Source organism: Aquarana catesbeiana, linkage group LG01 (assembly GCF_042186555.1).
Source record: "Aquarana catesbeiana isolate 2022-GZ linkage group LG01, ASM4218655v1, whole genome shotgun sequence".
NCBI classification, from domain to species: Eukaryota; Metazoa; Chordata; class Amphibia; order Anura; family Ranidae; genus Aquarana; species Aquarana catesbeiana.
In genome coordinates this window covers 568,512,611-568,531,791 of record NC_133324.1, presented here as the reverse complement: position 1 = coordinate 568,531,791, position 19,181 = coordinate 568,512,611, and the positions used below count along the sequence as shown (strand labels likewise).

Sequence of the window (19,181 nt, the reverse complement as noted above, 5' to 3'; positions counted from 1 at the left end):
AGCAATATTTTTTACTTTATGCTATAATATATATCCCCAAAAAATATATTAAAAAAAAAAAAAAAAAAAATTTTCCTCATTTTAGGCTGATATTTATTCTTCTACATTTTTTCCCCCCCAAAAAATAATTGCAATAAAAATATATTGATTGGTTTGCGCAAAAGTAATAGCATCTACAAAATAGGGGATAGATTTATGGCATTTTTAATTATTATTTTTTTATTATTAGTAATGGCAGTGATCTGTGATTTTTATCATGACTATAACATTATGGCGGACACATCAGACACTTTTGACACTATTTTGGGACCAGTCATTTATACAGCAATCAGTGCTATAAAAATGCACCTTGGTACAAAATGGTATTCCTGCGCTATCAGATATGGAATTGGCTATAGATGGGACAGCTGCATGCACCTAATAGGTAACACTTGGCCTAGGTAAATATTATATAGATGGATGGTGCCGCGCTAATCCTAATTAAATATGTTCCTACTATTTAGATTAAATATCCAAGTGATAAAACCCACTGTGCCGACTAAAATAAATAAATAAAAATTGAAAAATTACGTGGGTCTAAGCAATATGCAGTCTACAAGCTGAAAAAAAAAAAAAAAAAAAAAATATAAATCGATCTTGACTGACCAAAGATATAAATATTGTGATATTGTGGCAAAAAATCAGTATATTAAAGTGGCATATATTTAAAATAAATCAGTTGGCAAACTCAAACCAACAAAGTGCCTAGTGCCAACGCTGTGCAACCTAAATATCTGGATCATAAAATATCATATAAACATAGTGATATTGTGGCAAAATTCAGTGTATTAAAGTGACATATAATTAAAATAATAAGCAAACACAAACCAGCAAAGTGCCTAGTGCTAACACTGTGCAGCCTAAATATCTAAATCGTAGAGTAACTAGATACTGTGAATCAACAAATTGTCCATAGAGTGCAACGTGCAATTAAGCAAAAATAAACGTGTAAAATCCAAATTAAATACTAATAAAAATTGAATGTCCCAACAAATTGATTAAACCAAAGTAAATCACACCAGAAAGCACGTCCTTGTTAGTAAAAAAATCTTGTGACATATAGTGCTGGCATGCGCATGTAGCAGTTAAAGTGCCTGGTGACTTTAGGTTTCATGCAGCTTCGTGTGCAAAACACTCCAGTGAGCAGTGGCCCCTTACCTCATGGGAATGGGGCAACAGCATGTAACTAGTTCTTTAACCTTTTCCACCTGGCGGCTCCTACGTTTTTCTCACCGTCCTGGGGTGGGATACCCTCAGATATGGTCCAGGGGTTATTTAAAGGCAAGGATAAAGGAACCCAATAGTGTAATTCCGTATTACCGATAACCAAGTTTATTTAGACAAAAAGCAGCAAGTACTCACATTTAACAATGAATAAAAGATGTTTGTATCCGACGAGCGGCGAGCTCGTAGCTTTCCTTCAGTGTATTCAGCCTATCCTGTCCCTACGCGTGACGTCACACCACACGTGACTTCATCACACGTGAAGTCACGTGTGGTGTGACGTCACGCGTAGGGACAGGATAGGCTGAATACACTGAAGGAAAGCTACGAGCTCGCCGCTCGTCGGATACAAACATCTTTTATTCATTGTTAAATGTGAGTACTTGCTGCTTTTTGTCTAAATAAACTTGGTTATCGGTAATACGGAATTACACTATTGGGTTCCTTTATCCTTGCCTTTAAATAACCCCTGGACCATATCTGAGGGTATCCCACCCCAGGACGGTGAGAAAAACGTAGGAGCCGCCAGGTGGAAAAGGTTAAAGAACTAGTTACATGCTGTTGCCCCATTCCCATGAGGTAAGGGGCCACTGCTCACTGGAGTGTTTTGCACACGAAGCTGCATGAAACCTAAAGTCACCAGGCACTTTAACTGCTACATGCGCATGCCAGCACTATATGTCACAAGATTTTTTTACTAACAAGGACGTGCTTTCTGGTGTGATTTACTTTGGTTTAATCAATTTGTTGGGACATTCAATTTTTATTAGTATTTAATTTGGATTTTACACGTTTATTTTTGCTTAATTGCACGTTGCACTCTATGGACAATTTGTTGATTCACAGTATCTAGTTACTCTACGATTTAGATATTTAGGCTGCACAGTGTTAGCACTAGGCACTTTGCTGGTTTGTGTTTGCTTATTATTTTAATTATATGTCACTTTAATACACTGAATTTTGCCACAATATCACTATGTTTATATGATATTTTATGATCCAGATATTTAGGTTGCACAGCGTTGGCACTAGGCACTTTGTTGGTTTGAGTTTGCCAACTGATTTATTTTAAATATATGCCACTTTAATATACTGATTTTTTGCCACAATATCACAATATTTATATCTTTGGTCAGTCAAGATCGATTTATATTTTTTTTTTTTTTTTCAGCTTGTAGACTGCATATTGCTTAGACCCACGTAATTTTTCAATTTTTATTTATTTATTTTAGTCGGCACAGTGGGTTTTATCACTTGGATATTTAATCTAAATAGTAGGAACATATTTAATTAGGATTAGCGCGGCACCATCCATCTATATAATATAAAAATGCACCGATTACTGTGTAAATGACATGGGCAGGGAAGGGGTTAAACACTAAGGGGCGATCAAGGGGTTAAGTGTGTCCTACAGAGTGATTCTAACTGTGGGGGGGATGGGTTAACACTGACATGACAGCGATCACTGCTCCCGATGACAGTGAGCAGTAGATCCCTGTCATGTGACTTGGCAGAACAGGGAAATGCCTTGTTTACATAGGCATCTCCCTGTCCTGCTGCTCTGTGACACGATCGCGGGACACCGACGGACATCAAGTCCGTGGGACCGGTCACGCTGTACGCGGCGGGCGCATGCCCACTAGCCTCGCAAATTAAAGGGGACATAAAGGGTATGCCAATTTGCCCACCACTGCCATTGTGCCGACGTATATCAGCGTGAGGCGGTCGGCAAGTGGTTAAGGAATATTACCAAATGCTGTGCACATCACGTTAGACAGACTAACTTACCAGGAAAGAATACAAACATCTGATCAGTTGGATCATCATTGTGTGCGACCAACACAGTGAGATCTGTTCGCCGGGGGCGACCCTCACTGGGCTTATCACCAAACTGTGCTTTAAACTCATCCAAAGTTTGATCCAATTCATCTTGTGTCACCAAATATCCACGATCATGACATAACTGAGGGTTCCAGAGAAGAGGAGAAAAAGGAAAACAAAAAACATGGATTTGATTAGGTTAACTGTAAGAAGAAACACCATGCAACAGGTCAACGCACTATATTACATTTATAAATTTTGATATACATATGTGGCAAACTAATATTTTATCTAACTTTTTGACCCGAGAAGTCTCAAACTGTCTGGAGCTGTCAACATTTAGGCCTCATCCACACAGAGCATCTTGGAAACGCTCCTAAAAACCTTTTCTCCTGGTAGCAGTGTTTTGGCAGAAAAAACACCGGACGCTTGTAAAAGTGTCAAGCGCTTGGGTGGTAAATCTTTTTATTGGCTAGAGTAATGATTTATTCTGGCCATTGAAACGAATGCCCAAGCTCTAAACGTGCCTAGTGTTAGCAAGTGCCAAGTGTTTGTTCTGCCTAAACGTCGCTGCGCCTGGATGCACTGGCAGTGGGTTTTTTCCTGCCTCTAAAAGCTGATTGGACACATAGGGGTTTATTTACTAAAGCTGGAGTGTGCAAAATCAGTCACGTTTTTTCATTACCATCAGCTGCCAGGTCTTATTAAGCTTAATTGAACAAGCTGAGATTAGAAGCCGATTGGCTACCGTGCACAGCTTCACCAGATTCTGAGTGCATCAGTTTTGGCAAATCTACTCCATAGGCCAACATGCACGGGAGTTTAGAGGCAGGAAGAAAAAAAAAAAAAAAAGTCCGACACCCCTAGGAGAGGCTGCAAAATGTCCAATGTGCAGATAAAAGTACAGCATTTTGCACCCTGTGATGAATAATTATTTTATTTATGATTAAAACATTAAAATCATGTCACCACTAATTCAACCAACTGCATGCAATATTAGACCATTCAGCAGACAGTTAACCACTTAGGACCCTTTCACACTGGAGCGGCTTGCAGGTGCTATTGTGCTAATAATAGCGCCTGCAAACCGACCTGAAAGTGCCGCTGCTTTGTCCCCGAGGGCTTTCACACTGGAGTGGTGCGCTAGCAGGACAGGAAAAAAAGTCCTGCTAGCAGCATCTTCGGAGCGGTGAAGGAGCGGAGTATATACCGCTCCTGCCCATTGAAATCAATGGGACAGCGCGGCTATACTGCCAGCAAAGCGCCTCTGCAGAGGCGCTTTGCGGTGGTTTTTAACCCTTTCTCGGCCGCTAGCGGGGAGTAAAACCACCCTGCTAGCGGCAGAATACCAACGGTAAAGCGCCGCTTACAATAGCGGCACTTTACCGCCGACGCTGCCCCAGTGTGAAAGGGCCCTTAAGGACCAGGTCTATTTTTCAAACTTGTTTACAAGTTAAAGCGGATGTCCACACAATTTTCAAAGTTTAGCTCATTCATGTTAGAGCCCTTGCACACTGGGGTGGCGTCGGCGGTAAACCGCCGCTATTATTAGCGGCGTTTTACCGTCGGTATGCGGCCGCTAGCGGGGCAGTTTTACCCCCCGCTAGCGGCCGAGAAAGGGTTAAATACCACCGCAAAGCGCCTCTGCAGAGGCGCTTTGCCGGCGGTATAGCCGCGCCGTCCCATTGATTTCAATGGGCAGGAGCGGTAAAGGAGCGGTGTGTACACACCGCTCCTTCACCGCTCCGAAGATGCTGCTGGCAGGACTTTTTTTACCGTCCTGCCAGCGCATTGCTCCAGTGTGCAAGCCCTCAGGGCTTGCACACTGGAATACAAGCTGCGGCACTTTCGGGGCGGTTTGCAGGCGCTATTATTAGCGCAATAGCGCCTGCAAACCGCCCCAGTGTGCAAGGGCTCTTAGACAACAGCATAGAATGCAAAACAGAACTTTTTTTTTCCGGGTGTACCTGTGTATACGTGCTTTGGTCTATTTTCTCCCTGCGGCTATGGGCGGGTATTTAGCAGGTATTGTAGTAATTTCCGCCGCGCTGTCTCCTGGGAGCTAGTGTCATTGTTCCCAGGAGTCAGTGCAGAGGCCCGCCGCAAAATCTCATGGGATTTGAAAAGAAGAAGTGACGATGCAGCTACAGGCATCATTCAGGCATCTTTTAGAGCAGTTCCGCCGCTTGATCCTTCTTACAGGCGATGGGAGGGAACACCTCCAATCCTATTCTTCCGCTGGCGCTTCTCCGGGCCCTCCCGTGCCATCGGGGACCCGGAAAAAGAATCTGCAGCCGCCGGATGACGAGCATAGAGATTTACGGTGACCAGATGGTCACCAGTCATCTCGATGACCGTTGGAGGCCCGGGCGCGACATTATGACATCACGCCTGGGCCGTGGTTGTAAACAAAGCCGCGATCGCGGCAGGAAAGCATGGGATCATTATTATTTTTTTTTTTTGATCTCATGCTTTCCAGCCTATAGGAGAGATGTGGGGTCTTATAGATCCAATCTCTCTCCATAAAGAGGAAGAAAAAAAAAAAAAATTAAAGCGCCCCCGTGTGCTCGCGACAGAAGCGAATTCACATGAAAGTCCCGCCCACATTTGTAAACACCGGTCAAACCACACATGTGAGGTATCGTTGTGTGCGTTATAGCGAGAGCAACAATTCTAGTACTAGACCTCCTCTAACTCTTAACTGGTAACCTGTAAAAAATGTTAAAGGGTCGCCTATGAAGATTTTTAAGTACCAAAGTTTGGCGCCATTCCATGAGTGTGCACAATTTTAAGGCGTGACATGTTGGGTATCTATTTACTTGGCGTAACATCTTTCACATTATACAAAAAAAATTGTGCTAACTTTACCGTTTTGTTATTAATTCACAAAACTTTTTTTTCTCAAAAAAAAACAAACGCTTTTGAAAAATTGTTACGCAAATACCGTGGGACATAAAAAGTTGCAATGACCGCCATTTTATTCCCTAGGGTGTCTGCTAAAAAAATATATAAAATGTTTGGGGGTTCTGAGTAGTTTTCTAGCAAAAAAAAAAAGATGATTTTTACACGTAGGAGAGTAGAGCCAGAATAGGCCCGGTATAGAAGTGGTTAAGGACTCTCGGGTGTAAGCCATCTTCTCCTGGTGGTATATTTATGTCAAGCTTCTCTAATCCTTTCCGGACTCCAGCCTATGTTAGTCACAAGGGTAGATCCTGTGACGTGTTACTAACTATACAGTCTTGGTTGTTATACCTCTCCTTTTCCTGTGTGAAGGATGAGGAGAATAAAAGCATTTATTACAGCTGCCTTCGCCTTGTCATCTGTAACCATCTTCCCTTCCTCATTCTTTATGGGGCCTATATGTTCTGACCTCGTTTTTTTTACCGCTAATATATTTAAAACATTTTTGGGGATTTTTTACTCTCCTCTGCTATGTCTCTCATAGTCTTTTTTAGCCACCCTGATTGCGTTCTCACACTTATTGCATTCCTTGTAGTGTTGAAATGCTGACAATGACCCCTCCGCTTTGTACTTTTTAGAAGCCTTTTTTTGTCCTTAATATGACATTTTAGGTTTTGGTTCAGCCACCCAGATTTAACCTTTGTTCGTCTATATTTATTACCCCTTGGAATGCACTTGGTGATACTTATATATGTTCCTAAAGCACAACCATTTTTCCTGCGTGTTCAATGTCTCAAGGATTTTGTCCAACTTAATATCCTGTAGCATTGAGCGCAGATTAGAAAAGTTGGCTCTTTTGAAATTTAGTGTTCTTGTACTCCCCTCGTCCCGCTCTTTCCTATGTGTTATGCTGAATGTAATAATCCTGTGGTCACTAGTTGCCAAGTTGTCTCATATTTTCACATCTGCAATCAGATCTGTATCATTTGTAATTACTATATCTAGCAATACATTATTTCTAGTCGGGGAATCCACCAATTGGGACATGAAGTTGTCCTGTAAGACATTTAAGCAATGGCTGGCCTTTAATGAGTGGGCTGTCCCTTCAGCCCAGAAGGTGAATGAACCACTTTAAAATAACTTTCCGCTCTTAGGAAACCCCTGCTAAGAATGACTAGATCTACATTAGTGTGATGGTCAGTGGGAAGAATTACCCCCTTAAAGATAGCTAAAAAGGTGTCAGTGGAAACTTATCTGAGAGGCAGAAATTGCTCGAAGAACCCCTAGTAAACTCTGGAGGAACCTTCCATGAAACCCTGGTTGAGAGACCCTGGCCTAAGAGTTCAAGTACAGTACATGAGTGATGTTGTCAAACAGCTGGTTTCAAACCAAAATCACAATAAAGGCAGCGCTCAAACTCCTTTACATGCAATGCAAATGGATCTTCAAAGGACCTGCTGCATCCAAATATAAGCAAAGCAGCCTCAGAACTGTCTGACACTGCACCATTGATATAAATAGGGATTTAACAGCATGCATAGGAAAACAACATCTGTCTAAGCAAATTCTATATGATGCTGTGTGGACAGCCAGGATCTGTTTGGCCATAACTTTGGTAATCAAACTTTAACCAGATCCAGTCACCCATTACCAACTCAGAGAAATCGTGGATAGATCGATCTACAGTTGTGCTCATAAGTTTACATACCCTGGCAGAATTTATGATTTCTTGGCCATTTTTCAGAGAAAATGAATGATAACACAAAAACTTGTGGTTAGTGTTTGGCTGAAGCCATTTATTATCAATCGACTGTGTACTCTTTTTAAGTCATAACGACAACAGAAACTACCCAAATGATCCTGATCAAAAGTTTACATACCCTGGTGATTTTGGCCTGATAACATGCACGCAAGTTGACACAAAGGGGTTTGAATGGCTATTAAAGGTAACCATCCTCACCTGTGATTTGTTTGATTGTAATTAGTGTGTTTGTATAAAAGGTCAATGAGTTTCTCTCCTGACAGACCCTTGCATCTTTCATCCAGTGCTGCACTGATGTTTCTGGATTCTGAGTCATTGGGAAAGCAAAAGAATTGTCAAATGATCTGCGGGAAAAGGTAGTTGAATTGTATAAAAACAGGAAAGGGATATAAAAAGATAACCAAGGCGTTGAGAATGCCAATCAGCAGTCAAGAAGTGGAAAATAAAGGGGTTCTTTTTGAACCAAACCACGGTCAGGTAGACAAAGTAAAATTTCAGCCGCAACTGCCAGGAAAATACAGGACTCTGAAAAACATGCGGTGTGGCTGTTTCAAGATGCACAATAAGGAGGCACTTGAGGAAAGGTGGGCTGCATGGTCGAGTCGCCAGAAGAAATCCATTACTATGCAAATGCCACAAAGTATCCTGCTTACAATACGCTAAACAGCACAGAGACAAGCCTCAAACCTTCTGGCACAAAGTCATTTGGATTGAGGAGACCAAAAATTTAGCTTTTTGGCCACAACCATAAACTCTTCATTTGGAGAGGAGTCAACAAGGCCTATAATGAAAGGTAAACCATTCCTACTGTGAAACACGGAGGGGTTTTGGGGATGTGTGAGCTACAAAGGCACAGGAAATTTGGTCAAAATTGATGGCAAGATGTATGTTATCAAAAAATACTGGAGGAACATTTGCATTCATCAGCCAGGTACCTGGACATTCCAACATGACAATGATCCAAAACACAAGGCCAAGTTGACCTGTCATTGGCTACAGCAGAATAAAGTGACGGTACTGGAGTGGCCATCTCAGTCTCCTGACCTCAATATCATTGAGCCACTCTGGGGAGATCTTAAACGTGCAAGACAGTCCAAGGATTTACAAGAACTGGAGGCTTTTTGCCAAGAGGAATGGGCAGCTTTACCATCTGAGAAGATAAAGAGCCTCATCCACAAAAGACTTCAAGCGGTCATTGTTTTTAAAGGGGGCAATACATGGTATTAAGAACTGGGGTATGTAAACTTTTGATCAGGGTCATTTGAGTAGTTTCTGCTGTCATTATGATTTAAAAAGAGTAAACACAGTTGATTCATAATAAATGGCTTCAGCCAAACACTAACCATGAGTGAAAGAAAAGTTTTTGTGTTATTCATATTCTCTGAAAATGGGCAAGAAATGATCAATTCTGCCAGGGTATGTAAACTTATGAGCACAACTGTATATAAATAAAAGCAGCTATACATACACTGGGGGCAATGGATGGATGACACTGCATCCAAATTGTTCAGGAATAGCACTGATCGGGAAAGAAACAGGCTATTTACACATACTGCAGTGACTTGCATTTTACCATGTTGGATGAATGCAGGTCATCACTAAGGCCCCTTTCACACTGGGGCGGTGGGGGCGTCGGCGGTACAACAGCGCTATTTTTAGCACTGCTGTACCGTCGTTCTTGTAGCTGTATTCGGCCGCTAGCGGTGCGGTTTTAACCCCCACTGGCGGCCGAAAAAGGGTTAAAATCCCTCGTACAGCGCGGCTATAGCCGCGCTGTCCCATTGATTTCAATGGGCAGGAGCGGTTTAGGAGCGGTGAATACACCGCTCCAAAGAAGCGGTTTGCAGGACTTTTTTCACCGTCCTGCCAGCGCACTGTTTCAATGTGAAAGCCCTCGGGCTTTCACACTGAACAAACAACGGAGGCTGTTTAGGGGCGGTTTGCAGGCGGTATTTTTAGTGCAATACCGCCTGCAAACCGCCTCAGTGTAAAAGGGGCCTTAGACACACAGAAAACAAATTGTTTTCTAGGAGTCCTGTTTACACTGCAAGGCAGCCTGGAGGTGTGGTGCAGTGAGCTGCGATAAAACGTAGCCGTGCTGCATTTTACCGCAGAGCACAGGAGGCGCTACATGTCACCGTGCTGCTGTGCGGTGACATGAAGGAAGTGTCACTTTGTGCATTTCAAATAAAGTTCACGAAAAAAAAAAAAAAAGGGTACTGTGTGATGTGCATCATAACCCCCCCAACTGCCAGCTAACTGCTGCAGCCTCACGCTGAGGTTATGGGCCCCGAACTAGGAAAGAGTAGGAATAAGCTTGGGTGTGTTCAGATCCTAGACCAAGATGCCAGAAAGTTGTCACCCTCAAGGCCAATCAGCAGCAGGCAAAGCAATCCCTACCACACAGGTACACATGGGTCCCTGTACATGTGCAGCTGCTGGGTAGAAAATGCCCAAGCCACAGATGAATAGCCCAGTACCGGTGACTGTTTTCTGGTGGTCTCTCTTACATGGGCCTGGACTAGGACCTAAATACACCTGAGCTCATCCCTAACAAAGGGTACGTAAAGCCACTGATATGAGACCAGCATGCAAGCAAAAAAGCGATCGTTCGGCTGATATTCTTACTGCGTGCACCAGGCATAAGCCCTGTACACACGGGCCGAATGTCAGGAGGCATTGGCTGGTTCAATAGAAACCATCCGACATTCGACCCGTGTGTTCAGCTGGCTTCTGTCGATGGGTAATGACTGAAAAAGATCTGCCGACCGGCTCCCTATGAGCGCTCTCAGCCAATGGCTGAGAGCACTGACCAAAGTGTTCTGGCGGAGGCGCCGTCCCCCATCAGAACACAACAGCACAGCAGAGGAGATTGCTGTAGTAACATTGCATGGTTAGTACAGTGGATCTGACCTGTCAGTTTTTATTTTGTTAAGTTGACAAAAAAACAAAACAAAACAAATAACAAAACCTAGCAGTGTGCTTGAGGCTACAACTAAAGTCAAAACTTTTTTAGTCTTGGATAGAGTGGAGAGGTATTAGAACCCCTTTCAGTTTTTATCGCTGTCTGTGACCCAGTTAGGGAGACTCACCCTCTCCATTTGTCCTGTTTACCATTATCATTTAAAGCAAAAGAAAATCCCAAATTTTGGGTTGTCCCCAGAAAAGTAATAGAGGAGTAATCTTCCAATGGGATCACAAGTTCTGGTGACCTGAGGGTCCCCTAGGAATTCCCTTAAAATAGAAGTTGAGCCTAAGCTCGTTTGGCTGGGCTTGTCCTATGAGTCACACTAGTGCAATTCATTTTTTGCACTCCTGTGACCCATTTTTAGCAGAGAGTGGACTGAAGTCCGCTCTCTGCTAATGTCACAGGAAGCAGTCCAGGCACCGTCTCATCGCAACAATAAAGTCTGGATCCACCAGGTGCAAGCTGCCGAGAGCCTGAGATGGCTGCTCCCCACCCCTCACAGGTCAGCCCTCCAGTGAGCGTGGAGGAGCAGAGGAGAGCTGCTGATTGACAGGTATCAGCTCTCTGCTCGGGGATCTGAGAGAACAGAGCCATCGGTGATGTTCGATCGCTCGGTTCTCAGTGCAGAGACGGCAGCGGACAGATGCAGCATCCACCTAGGCAAGTATGAATGGGGGGAAAAAAAAAAAAAAAAACACACTAATCTTTTAATTTGCAGGAATTTCCTCACACTTCCTGTTTGGCCACGGGGCAGGTAGGGAAAGGCAATCTCCGCCACGGGGCAGGTAGGGAAAGGCAATCTCCGCCATGGGACACTGATGGGAAAAAATAAAAAATAAAAAACCTGACAGGGATTATAACCCTCCCTTAATCAAAAATAAAAGTTTTGGCTATAGTTCTACTTGAAGGCCCCGTTCACACCATAGCATAGCTGAAACAAGCATTCCTGCTGCACAATTTTAAATGTTGCATAGCGCAAGCTCATTCACTTTGTCGCACAAAAAGAAGCTCCAGCTCGTTTTGGGGCAACAAGCGTCATATAGTTCTGAAAGGCGGGATGTCAGCAGTATCGCACTGCGATTGGGGTGCCATTAAGGTATAACGTTCACGCCATAGCGTAGCTTCTGCGTGATTTTGTGGAGCAGTTTGCATGCGATTTTGGGTGTAGCATAGGGCCAGCACATTCACTCGAATGGGCTGCCCTATGTGTCGTTGTCGCACAAAAAGAAGCTCCAGCTCCTTTTGGGGCAACAGGCTTCATACAGTTTTGAAAGGCGGGAATTGCGCAGTATCGCATTGCGTTTGGGGTGCCATGAAGGGATGACGACACTCAAAACGCACATTACGCAGCGCTCAACACGAAATTTGGAATTGCAACGATTCTGCTCGTGATTCAAAACCGTGAGATGTGAACGGTGTCAGAAATTTTTGGGTCCCCCGCTATCTTTTCTATCACTGGTACAAGTAGAGAGGGTGAATCTCCTCGACAGGGACACAAACAGCAATAAAAACGTGAAAAAACGGTTTAACCAAGAGGAGAAAACGGGTTTAGCCCAAACGGTTTAACAGACTAAGTAAGGTTGAGGCGACCGGTGCCCATGTGTTTCTAGATCTTTCCTCACACACTCGTCTACTTGTCCAGCACCTCGTTAGGACAAAGAGCCCATGAGACGTCTTCTAGTCCGAACACTCCTCACCTGCATGATCGTCTTCCTGATCTTCCACAGCCGGTAAGTCTCCTCTTCGTCATCCATCTTCACAACAACACGCTACTGCTGCCTGCTACACCGGAAGGACGAAAGCGCGGCTGCCCGTGCACTTGCCTGATCATAAAAAAAGGACCCCTGTACGCTGGGCTGTCTTCTCCACTGCCTGATGCTTGTTCAGCGTTCTGAGCTTTGACTGAGGGGTGCAAATGCGATAAACATACAGCAGCAAGGAATTTCATGTACCGAACTACATAACGGGCCATTCCGCGTAATTCTTAGGTTTGGTATTAGGGTAAGTAGAACGTCAATGACGGCGGGAAATGTCGCCTGTAATGGATGCCGTCCGCCATGTTGCTGGTAGGGATGGTCACCTAAACGGATATACTTGCAGTGTTGCAGCAGATTGGGGATACCCTGACTATATAGTGTGTGTTACTAATCGGCTTTATTAGGTTAAGACTAATAAAACGGTAATATATTGCAGTTTACCGGTCCTTAGATATGGTAGCTGCATTCGTTTTCTTTATTTCAGGTTTTTCCTTTCTTTTTACCTGCTGTTTAGAGATGAGCTTGAGCATCGTCCAAATTGGAAATGCATCTGAACCCACCTGATCTATCCCGCCAGGAAGCTGTGAAGCTGACAGCCAATCATAGGTGATGAAGGCATTCCCTTACCCCACAGCCGCATACATGCAAGGGGCGTGTATACATGCAGCTGTGGGGCAGGAAATGTCTCCACCGCCTATGATCGGCTGTTGGCTTTGACAGCTTCTCAGCGGGGTAGCCCAGTCAGGTTCGGACTAGTGATGGGCTTGGATCAAGCTCGCCAGGAAGCCGTCACTGCACACCGCCAATCACAGGCCGTGAGGCATTTCCTGACCGGCAGCTGCACATACACACACTGCCAATGATTAGCGGTGTGCAATGCCAGCTTCCTGGCAGGCTCGATTAGAGTTGCCACCTCATCCCTTTAAACCCGAACACATATTAACCGCTTCAGCCCCGGAAGATTTTACCCCCTTCCTGACCAGAGCACTTTTTGCGATTTGGCACTGCGTCGTTTTAACTGACAATTGCGCGGTCGTGCGACGTGGATCCCAAACAAAATTGACGTCCTTTTTTTTTCCCCACAAATAGAGCTTTCTTTTGGTGGTATTTGATCGCCTCTGCGATTTTTATTTTTTGCGCTATAAACAAAATAAGAGCGACAATTTAGAAAAAAAACGCAATATTTTTTACATTTTGCTATAATAAATATCCCCCAAAAATATATAAAAAAATCATTTTTTTTCCTCAGTTTAGGCCGATCGTATTCTTCTACATATTTTTGGTAAAAAAAAAAAAAAAATCGCAATAAGCGTTTATTGATTGGTTTGCGCAAAAGTTATAGCGTTTACTAAATAGGGGATAGTTTTATGGCATTTTTATTAATATTTTTTTTTTTTTTCACTAGTAATGGCAGCGATCAGCAATTTTTATTGTGACTGCGACATTATGGCGGACATGTCAGACATTTCTGACACATGTTTGGGACCATTGTCATTTATACAGCGATCAGTGCGATTAAAAATGCACTGATTGCTGTGTAAATGACACTGGCAGTGAAGGGGTTAACCACTAGGGGGCAGGGAGGGGTTAAGTATGTCCTAGGGGAGTGATTCTAACTGTAGGGGGGATGGGCTGTGTGTGTGACGTCACTGATCTCTGCTCTGATGACAGGGAGCAGAGATCCAGTGACACTGTCACTAGGCAGAACGGGGAGATGCTGTTTACATCAGCATATCCCCGTTCGTCCTCTCCCTGAGGCGATCACGGGTATCCCCGTGGCGATCGAGTCAGCGGGACCCGCGACCCGACACACGGAGTCCCCATGGCACGGTGGGGAATTCAAATGGACATACCTGTAAGTCCATTTGCCCAGCCGTGCCATTCTGCCAACGTACATCAGCATGCGCCGGTCGGGAACCGGTTAATTACACAGGTTCTGTGGCTGATTAAGATGGTAATTAAACTCACTTGTTGCCGTGTCTGCATTTAATTAGCCTCAGAACCTGTGTAATTCATATGTGTTCGGGTTTAAAGGGATGAGGTGGCAACTCTAGGCTCGATCCTAACACGCCCGAGCCCATCGCTAGTTTGAACTCCTAATCTGAACCCGCCTGAGCTCACCCCCACTCATCTCACCATCAGCTATGGGGTGGGGAATGACCCTGCGTGCAGCTCATTGGAGTACAAAAAAAAAGCAGGGTTTGGGTTAGAGAAGAGCTTGGAGGATGCTGATCCCGCCAGTAACAAGTGTGCTGCCCTAGGGTAACACCTAGGGCTGCCACCTCATCCCTTTAAACCCGAACACATATAAATTACACAGATTCTGGGGCTAATTTAATGCAGATAAGGCACCAAGTGAGTTTAATTACCACCTTAATCAGCCAGAGAACCTGTGTGATTAATATGTGTTCCGGTTTAAAGGGATGAGGTGGCAACCCTAGTAACAACACTTACTCATTGTACTATCTACCAAGGGGCAGTAACTACAAACACTTCCTCGCCTCTATTACATAGTGAGAAGGTGTTTTGCAGTTCACAAACTTTGGCTGGAAATGATGAGATTGCTTCAGATTTGAGTTCAGTGCACAGAAAGTTACTGAAATCCCAGTAGGATCATCAGGTATTTTCTGTGCTTGCAGAAAATGTTGGAAAAAAATAAAACAAATTCACCCACCAATTTTACACACAGGCCTAATTCACACACAGGTACACACAGGCCTAATTCAACAGAAACCAGCCGCCATTTGACCAGTTTGTACAGTAGCCTGTCCGACAGAAACCAGCCTGACGCCCGGATCATGTCAAATGGGCATGCTGGAAAACCAACAGCCAAACGGCATCCATTCAGCGCTTGCAGCCAATGGCTGCAAGTGCTGATCAGTGTGTCCTAGCGGTGGGGGCGGTCCCTCTGTCAGAATACAATGGCACAGTGGGGGGTGGGGGGGGGGGGAATCGCTGTACTAACATTGCTTGAGTTAGTAAGTGATCTGTGAGGTATTTTTTTCATTCAGCCCGCTGAACGAATATGACACAAATATGTGAACCTAGCCTAAGGACATTTTTGCTGATAGACTTAGATATATAGATATATACTGAGATATTTAGGTGGAGTAGCCCATAGAAACCAATCTATTCCTGGTCTGACTCTGGAAGAGTGAATTCTGATTGGGTACTGTGAAGTATTATTTAAAGCTGAACTGACAAGTAAAAGTCCTCCCCTTTTGTAGGGCTGCCCCTACACTGCAAGGGTTAAATGCTTGTTTCTCTCTAGGGGACCAGGTAAAGCAGTTTTACTTACATAATCCTCTGGCACCTCTGCGCTGCTAGACTGGTCCCCGCAGCCCCCTCCTCCCCTACGCTTCGGTGATTTAAGGTCCTCTGACATCATCAAGACCAATGCAGGGAATATAGCCTTAGATGTGAGGACACCAGGGGATACTTCACAGCCAGAGCGGAGGATAAGGAAACTAAAATTGCTTTTAGCATTCCCTAGACAGTAGTGAACATTTAACCCTTACAGTGTGGAAAGACATTTAGTTTTCCAAGAGTTGGCCTTTAGAGCTGAACTCCAAGTTTTGGCACCCTCCTGTCATACATTTAGACTGGGTTCACACCAGTGTGAATTGGATGCAGGTTTCCCCGCATCTAATTCACATCTCCGGTGCGGCTCCAGTGCAAAATGCACAGGAGTCCTGTGCGATTTCTGGTCCGTTTCAGGTTCGAATTCAGCCAAAAATTCGGTCTGAAATCGGATCTGAAACGATGAACAAAGATGCACTGGACCCCTGCTATGAGCCGCTCTGTTCCTCAGTGTGAACCCAGCATAAAGGTCTAACTTGTCACCAATTTTTACTAAAAATATGCTCAATATGTAACTGCAGGTTTGTTTAAAAATGATTCTTAAAAAATGTTTATTCAATTTGCAGGCAGCTCAAGTTCTGCTCCAGATGCATCTATTTGCATCCATTTTTTTGTGTGTGATAATCTGCCTATTTTACATAGCAACTGTGGTAAGCTAAATTCTCAACTCTGCACTGCTAGATGAATGTACAAAATACACACATTTAGGAGCTTATTTTGTTCAATTTTGTAAATGTAGCTCCCCCCAATGGACAAAGCAGTGTGCCTGAAGAACAATTACATGACTTTTTCATTTTTATTTTCTAGACTATAGACTACGAACAAGTATGCCAATGACATGCGTGGCATATGGCTGCAAAAATCACTTTGTCAGAGGATGTGGTAAACAGTTTTTCAGGTAAACAGTTTAATTTCTATCAGTTTATCATACAGGTAGCTGTACAAAATCAGAACAAATCGCGCTAACAATCGCTCCATAAGAATATGATATATCATTTTGCAATTGATCAGCTTACAAATGCATCCTGATTTCATCTATTCAACAGATATGACCACTAAACACCTAGGCCTTGTTCACACAGGCGTAGTTAAGTATAAATGAAAAGAGCTCATCAAAAATCGCTCTAAATCAGTATCATCAAACCAATCACAATATAAAGTGCTGTACTAAAACAAAGTAAGAAAAATGAGGGGAATAACTGTGCTACAGTGAAATACATAAACAATAACAATTATAGCCGCAATTCATCTATGTAACACAAACACAGTGAAATTAAATAAGAAAAAAAGGGGGGTTGAATCGCGCTAAAACAGATTGGTGATCATACACATTATTACCAAACCAAATATTTAGAACTAAGTGAAGAGTTCCCCTTTAGTGTATACATAATATACAAAACACACGTCAAATGAATAATCAATCCAAAAATAAAATGTTCAAAATGATAATAAAAAGTCCATGTATAAAAAATAAATCACCCAAGTGATATGAAAGTATCTTAAAAAAGTTCCAAAAAACATAAATTCTTGCTGTGAGAAGAAAAAAGCGTGCTTGCTCCACCACCGTGAAATCAGACTGGCCGCTTACCAGAAACTCATGATCCCCCGTTACAGAGGATCAGAGAAAGCTGTTTGTTAATACTGCTTCGAACCACGACCAATGGATCAGAGACCTTATACCGAGATGGGACATCGAAGACTGCAGGGTCAGGCTAAAGATGTTCACACTGACAGGTACTCAGACATCAGCCCAATGTTAGTAGACAATAGTAGGCATGTAGTGTAGTCTGGAGTGCCGGTCGGAAGCTCACAGACAGCCCGTCCTACTGGAAACAACAGCAGCAATGGGAGGTGACGAGAACACGTCGCTCTGCCCTACGCGGTGTTTCATGATAGAGTCACATCATCCAGGGGCACAGGTGGCGCGTCTCTTCACCTCCCCTTATAGTACTAAGAGCCTGACCAAGCCTCGCTTTGAGTTCCACTCCATCGGCAGACTTGCACAAAAAATTGAAAAATCCCAAGCGCTGATTGGTGCCTCACTAAACCAAGCCTCACTGTGAATGCTGAATCATCAGCGAGCCTACCCAGGTCAGATAATCCCAAACACTGAGTGGTGTCAGGTGTGCAAGTGTGTGTACAATCACTGGAGAAAGAATTAATCATGAATTGCAATGAACCGCTGGCTGGAAGGGGGTATGAGGTCAGGTATCTGGGAACCATAGAACTCATATGGAGATAGGTACCCCAAAAAAAGCAATAAAATGTCAACAAATTACTAAAATTGTCAAGTCAACCAGTGCGATCCGTGTCACAGACAGGACATAAATTGACTTGAGCATAAGGGGACATTCTAAAGATAAAATAAACAAAGGCCACCCGGTGGCCATGTTAAAAATTGCAAAAAGATATATAAATGAAAATAGAAATAGAAAATGGAAATAAAATAAACTATAAGTAATAGAGCTGTGTATCCTTACGAACACACAGAAGTCATACCTATATTGTATAAATAAAATAAAGGCAAAAAAGCCTCAAAATAATCCTAAACAAATAGGTCCCATCTAGCAGTATGGTCCGTGTCACAGACAGGAACCGGCTCATAAAAGACATAAGGAGACATGTCAATGAAAAGCACGGTGGTCACATAGTGGCCGTGTTCAAAATGGCACAGCACTAAAGAGACATGTCAGAAAACTAATCCCAATGGATATATTGAATCAAATGGAACCCATAAACCTAATCGTGACTGTAATAGGACCATAGCCCCACAAATTCGTCTTGAGGAAAATATTGATAGAAAACATTCCAAGAATAGATCCCAAAAGACAAATAAACAATATTTAATAATAATAATATACTACTGTACTAAAACAAAAATGGTATAGATTCATAATTGTATCATAGATTCATAATTGTATAAAAAAATTCCTGTATATTATTAAGTTCATAAATGTGTATAATATAAAAAATATACAACCAAGAAACAATATAGAGGAAGCAGAGGAGGGTGTAAGAACAAAAAGAAAAAGAGAATAATAGGTCAAGGCATTTATAATTTAAGCAATATTGAATTCAAGGAGTACAAATTAAAGGTCTTGAACTTGGGACTGAAATATGCCCCTGACCAAGGGATTATTACATTTAAGGTATTTATAGATATGCAAAAATTTTGAGAAAAACTAAATATAAAGAAATATTTTGCGGAAAAAACACCTATCGTAACAATAGAAGATCCCGAATATAAAGATAATGGGTTGAATAATCAATCCACCTATAACCCCAAGAATCCTTCTAATCAATTTTGTAGAGGTGTTTAGGTCCAAGGTTCAACAGGATATCAGGAAGC

The 19,181-nt window shown here is 43.0% G+C and overlaps 2 protein-coding genes across 4 annotated transcripts in view; one reads left to right on the top strand and one right to left on the bottom strand.

Moving 5' to 3' along the window:
- The window catches only part of POLR2E (RNA polymerase II, I and III subunit E), a 32,717-nt gene extending 20,151 nt beyond the window's left edge, over positions 1-12,566 (bottom strand). Inside the window, exons 1-2 of the mRNA XM_073597220.1 lie at positions 12,413-12,566; positions 3,052-3,226 (exon numbers count right to left, since the gene is read on the bottom strand). Coding sequence (XP_073453321.1) covers positions 3,052-3,226; positions 12,413-12,469 — 232 coding nt within the window. The 5' untranslated portion in view covers positions 12,470-12,566. The remainder of the gene's footprint in view (positions 1-3,051; positions 3,227-12,412) is intronic.
- The window catches only part of LOC141106419 (THAP domain-containing protein 5-like), a 61,969-nt gene continuing 55,307 nt past the window's right edge, over positions 12,520-19,181 (top strand). For 2 of the 3 annotated variants that reach the window (XM_073597200.1, XM_073597192.1), the window contains exons 1-2: positions 12,524-12,716; positions 16,640-16,730. In XM_073597200.1, coding sequence (XP_073453301.1) covers positions 16,660-16,730 — 71 coding nt within the window. In that variant the 5' untranslated portion in view covers positions 12,524-12,716; positions 16,640-16,659. Of the gene's footprint in view, positions 12,717-16,639; positions 16,731-19,181 lie in introns of all 3 variants that reach the window. The other variant, XM_073597209.1, reaches the window with a different exon arrangement.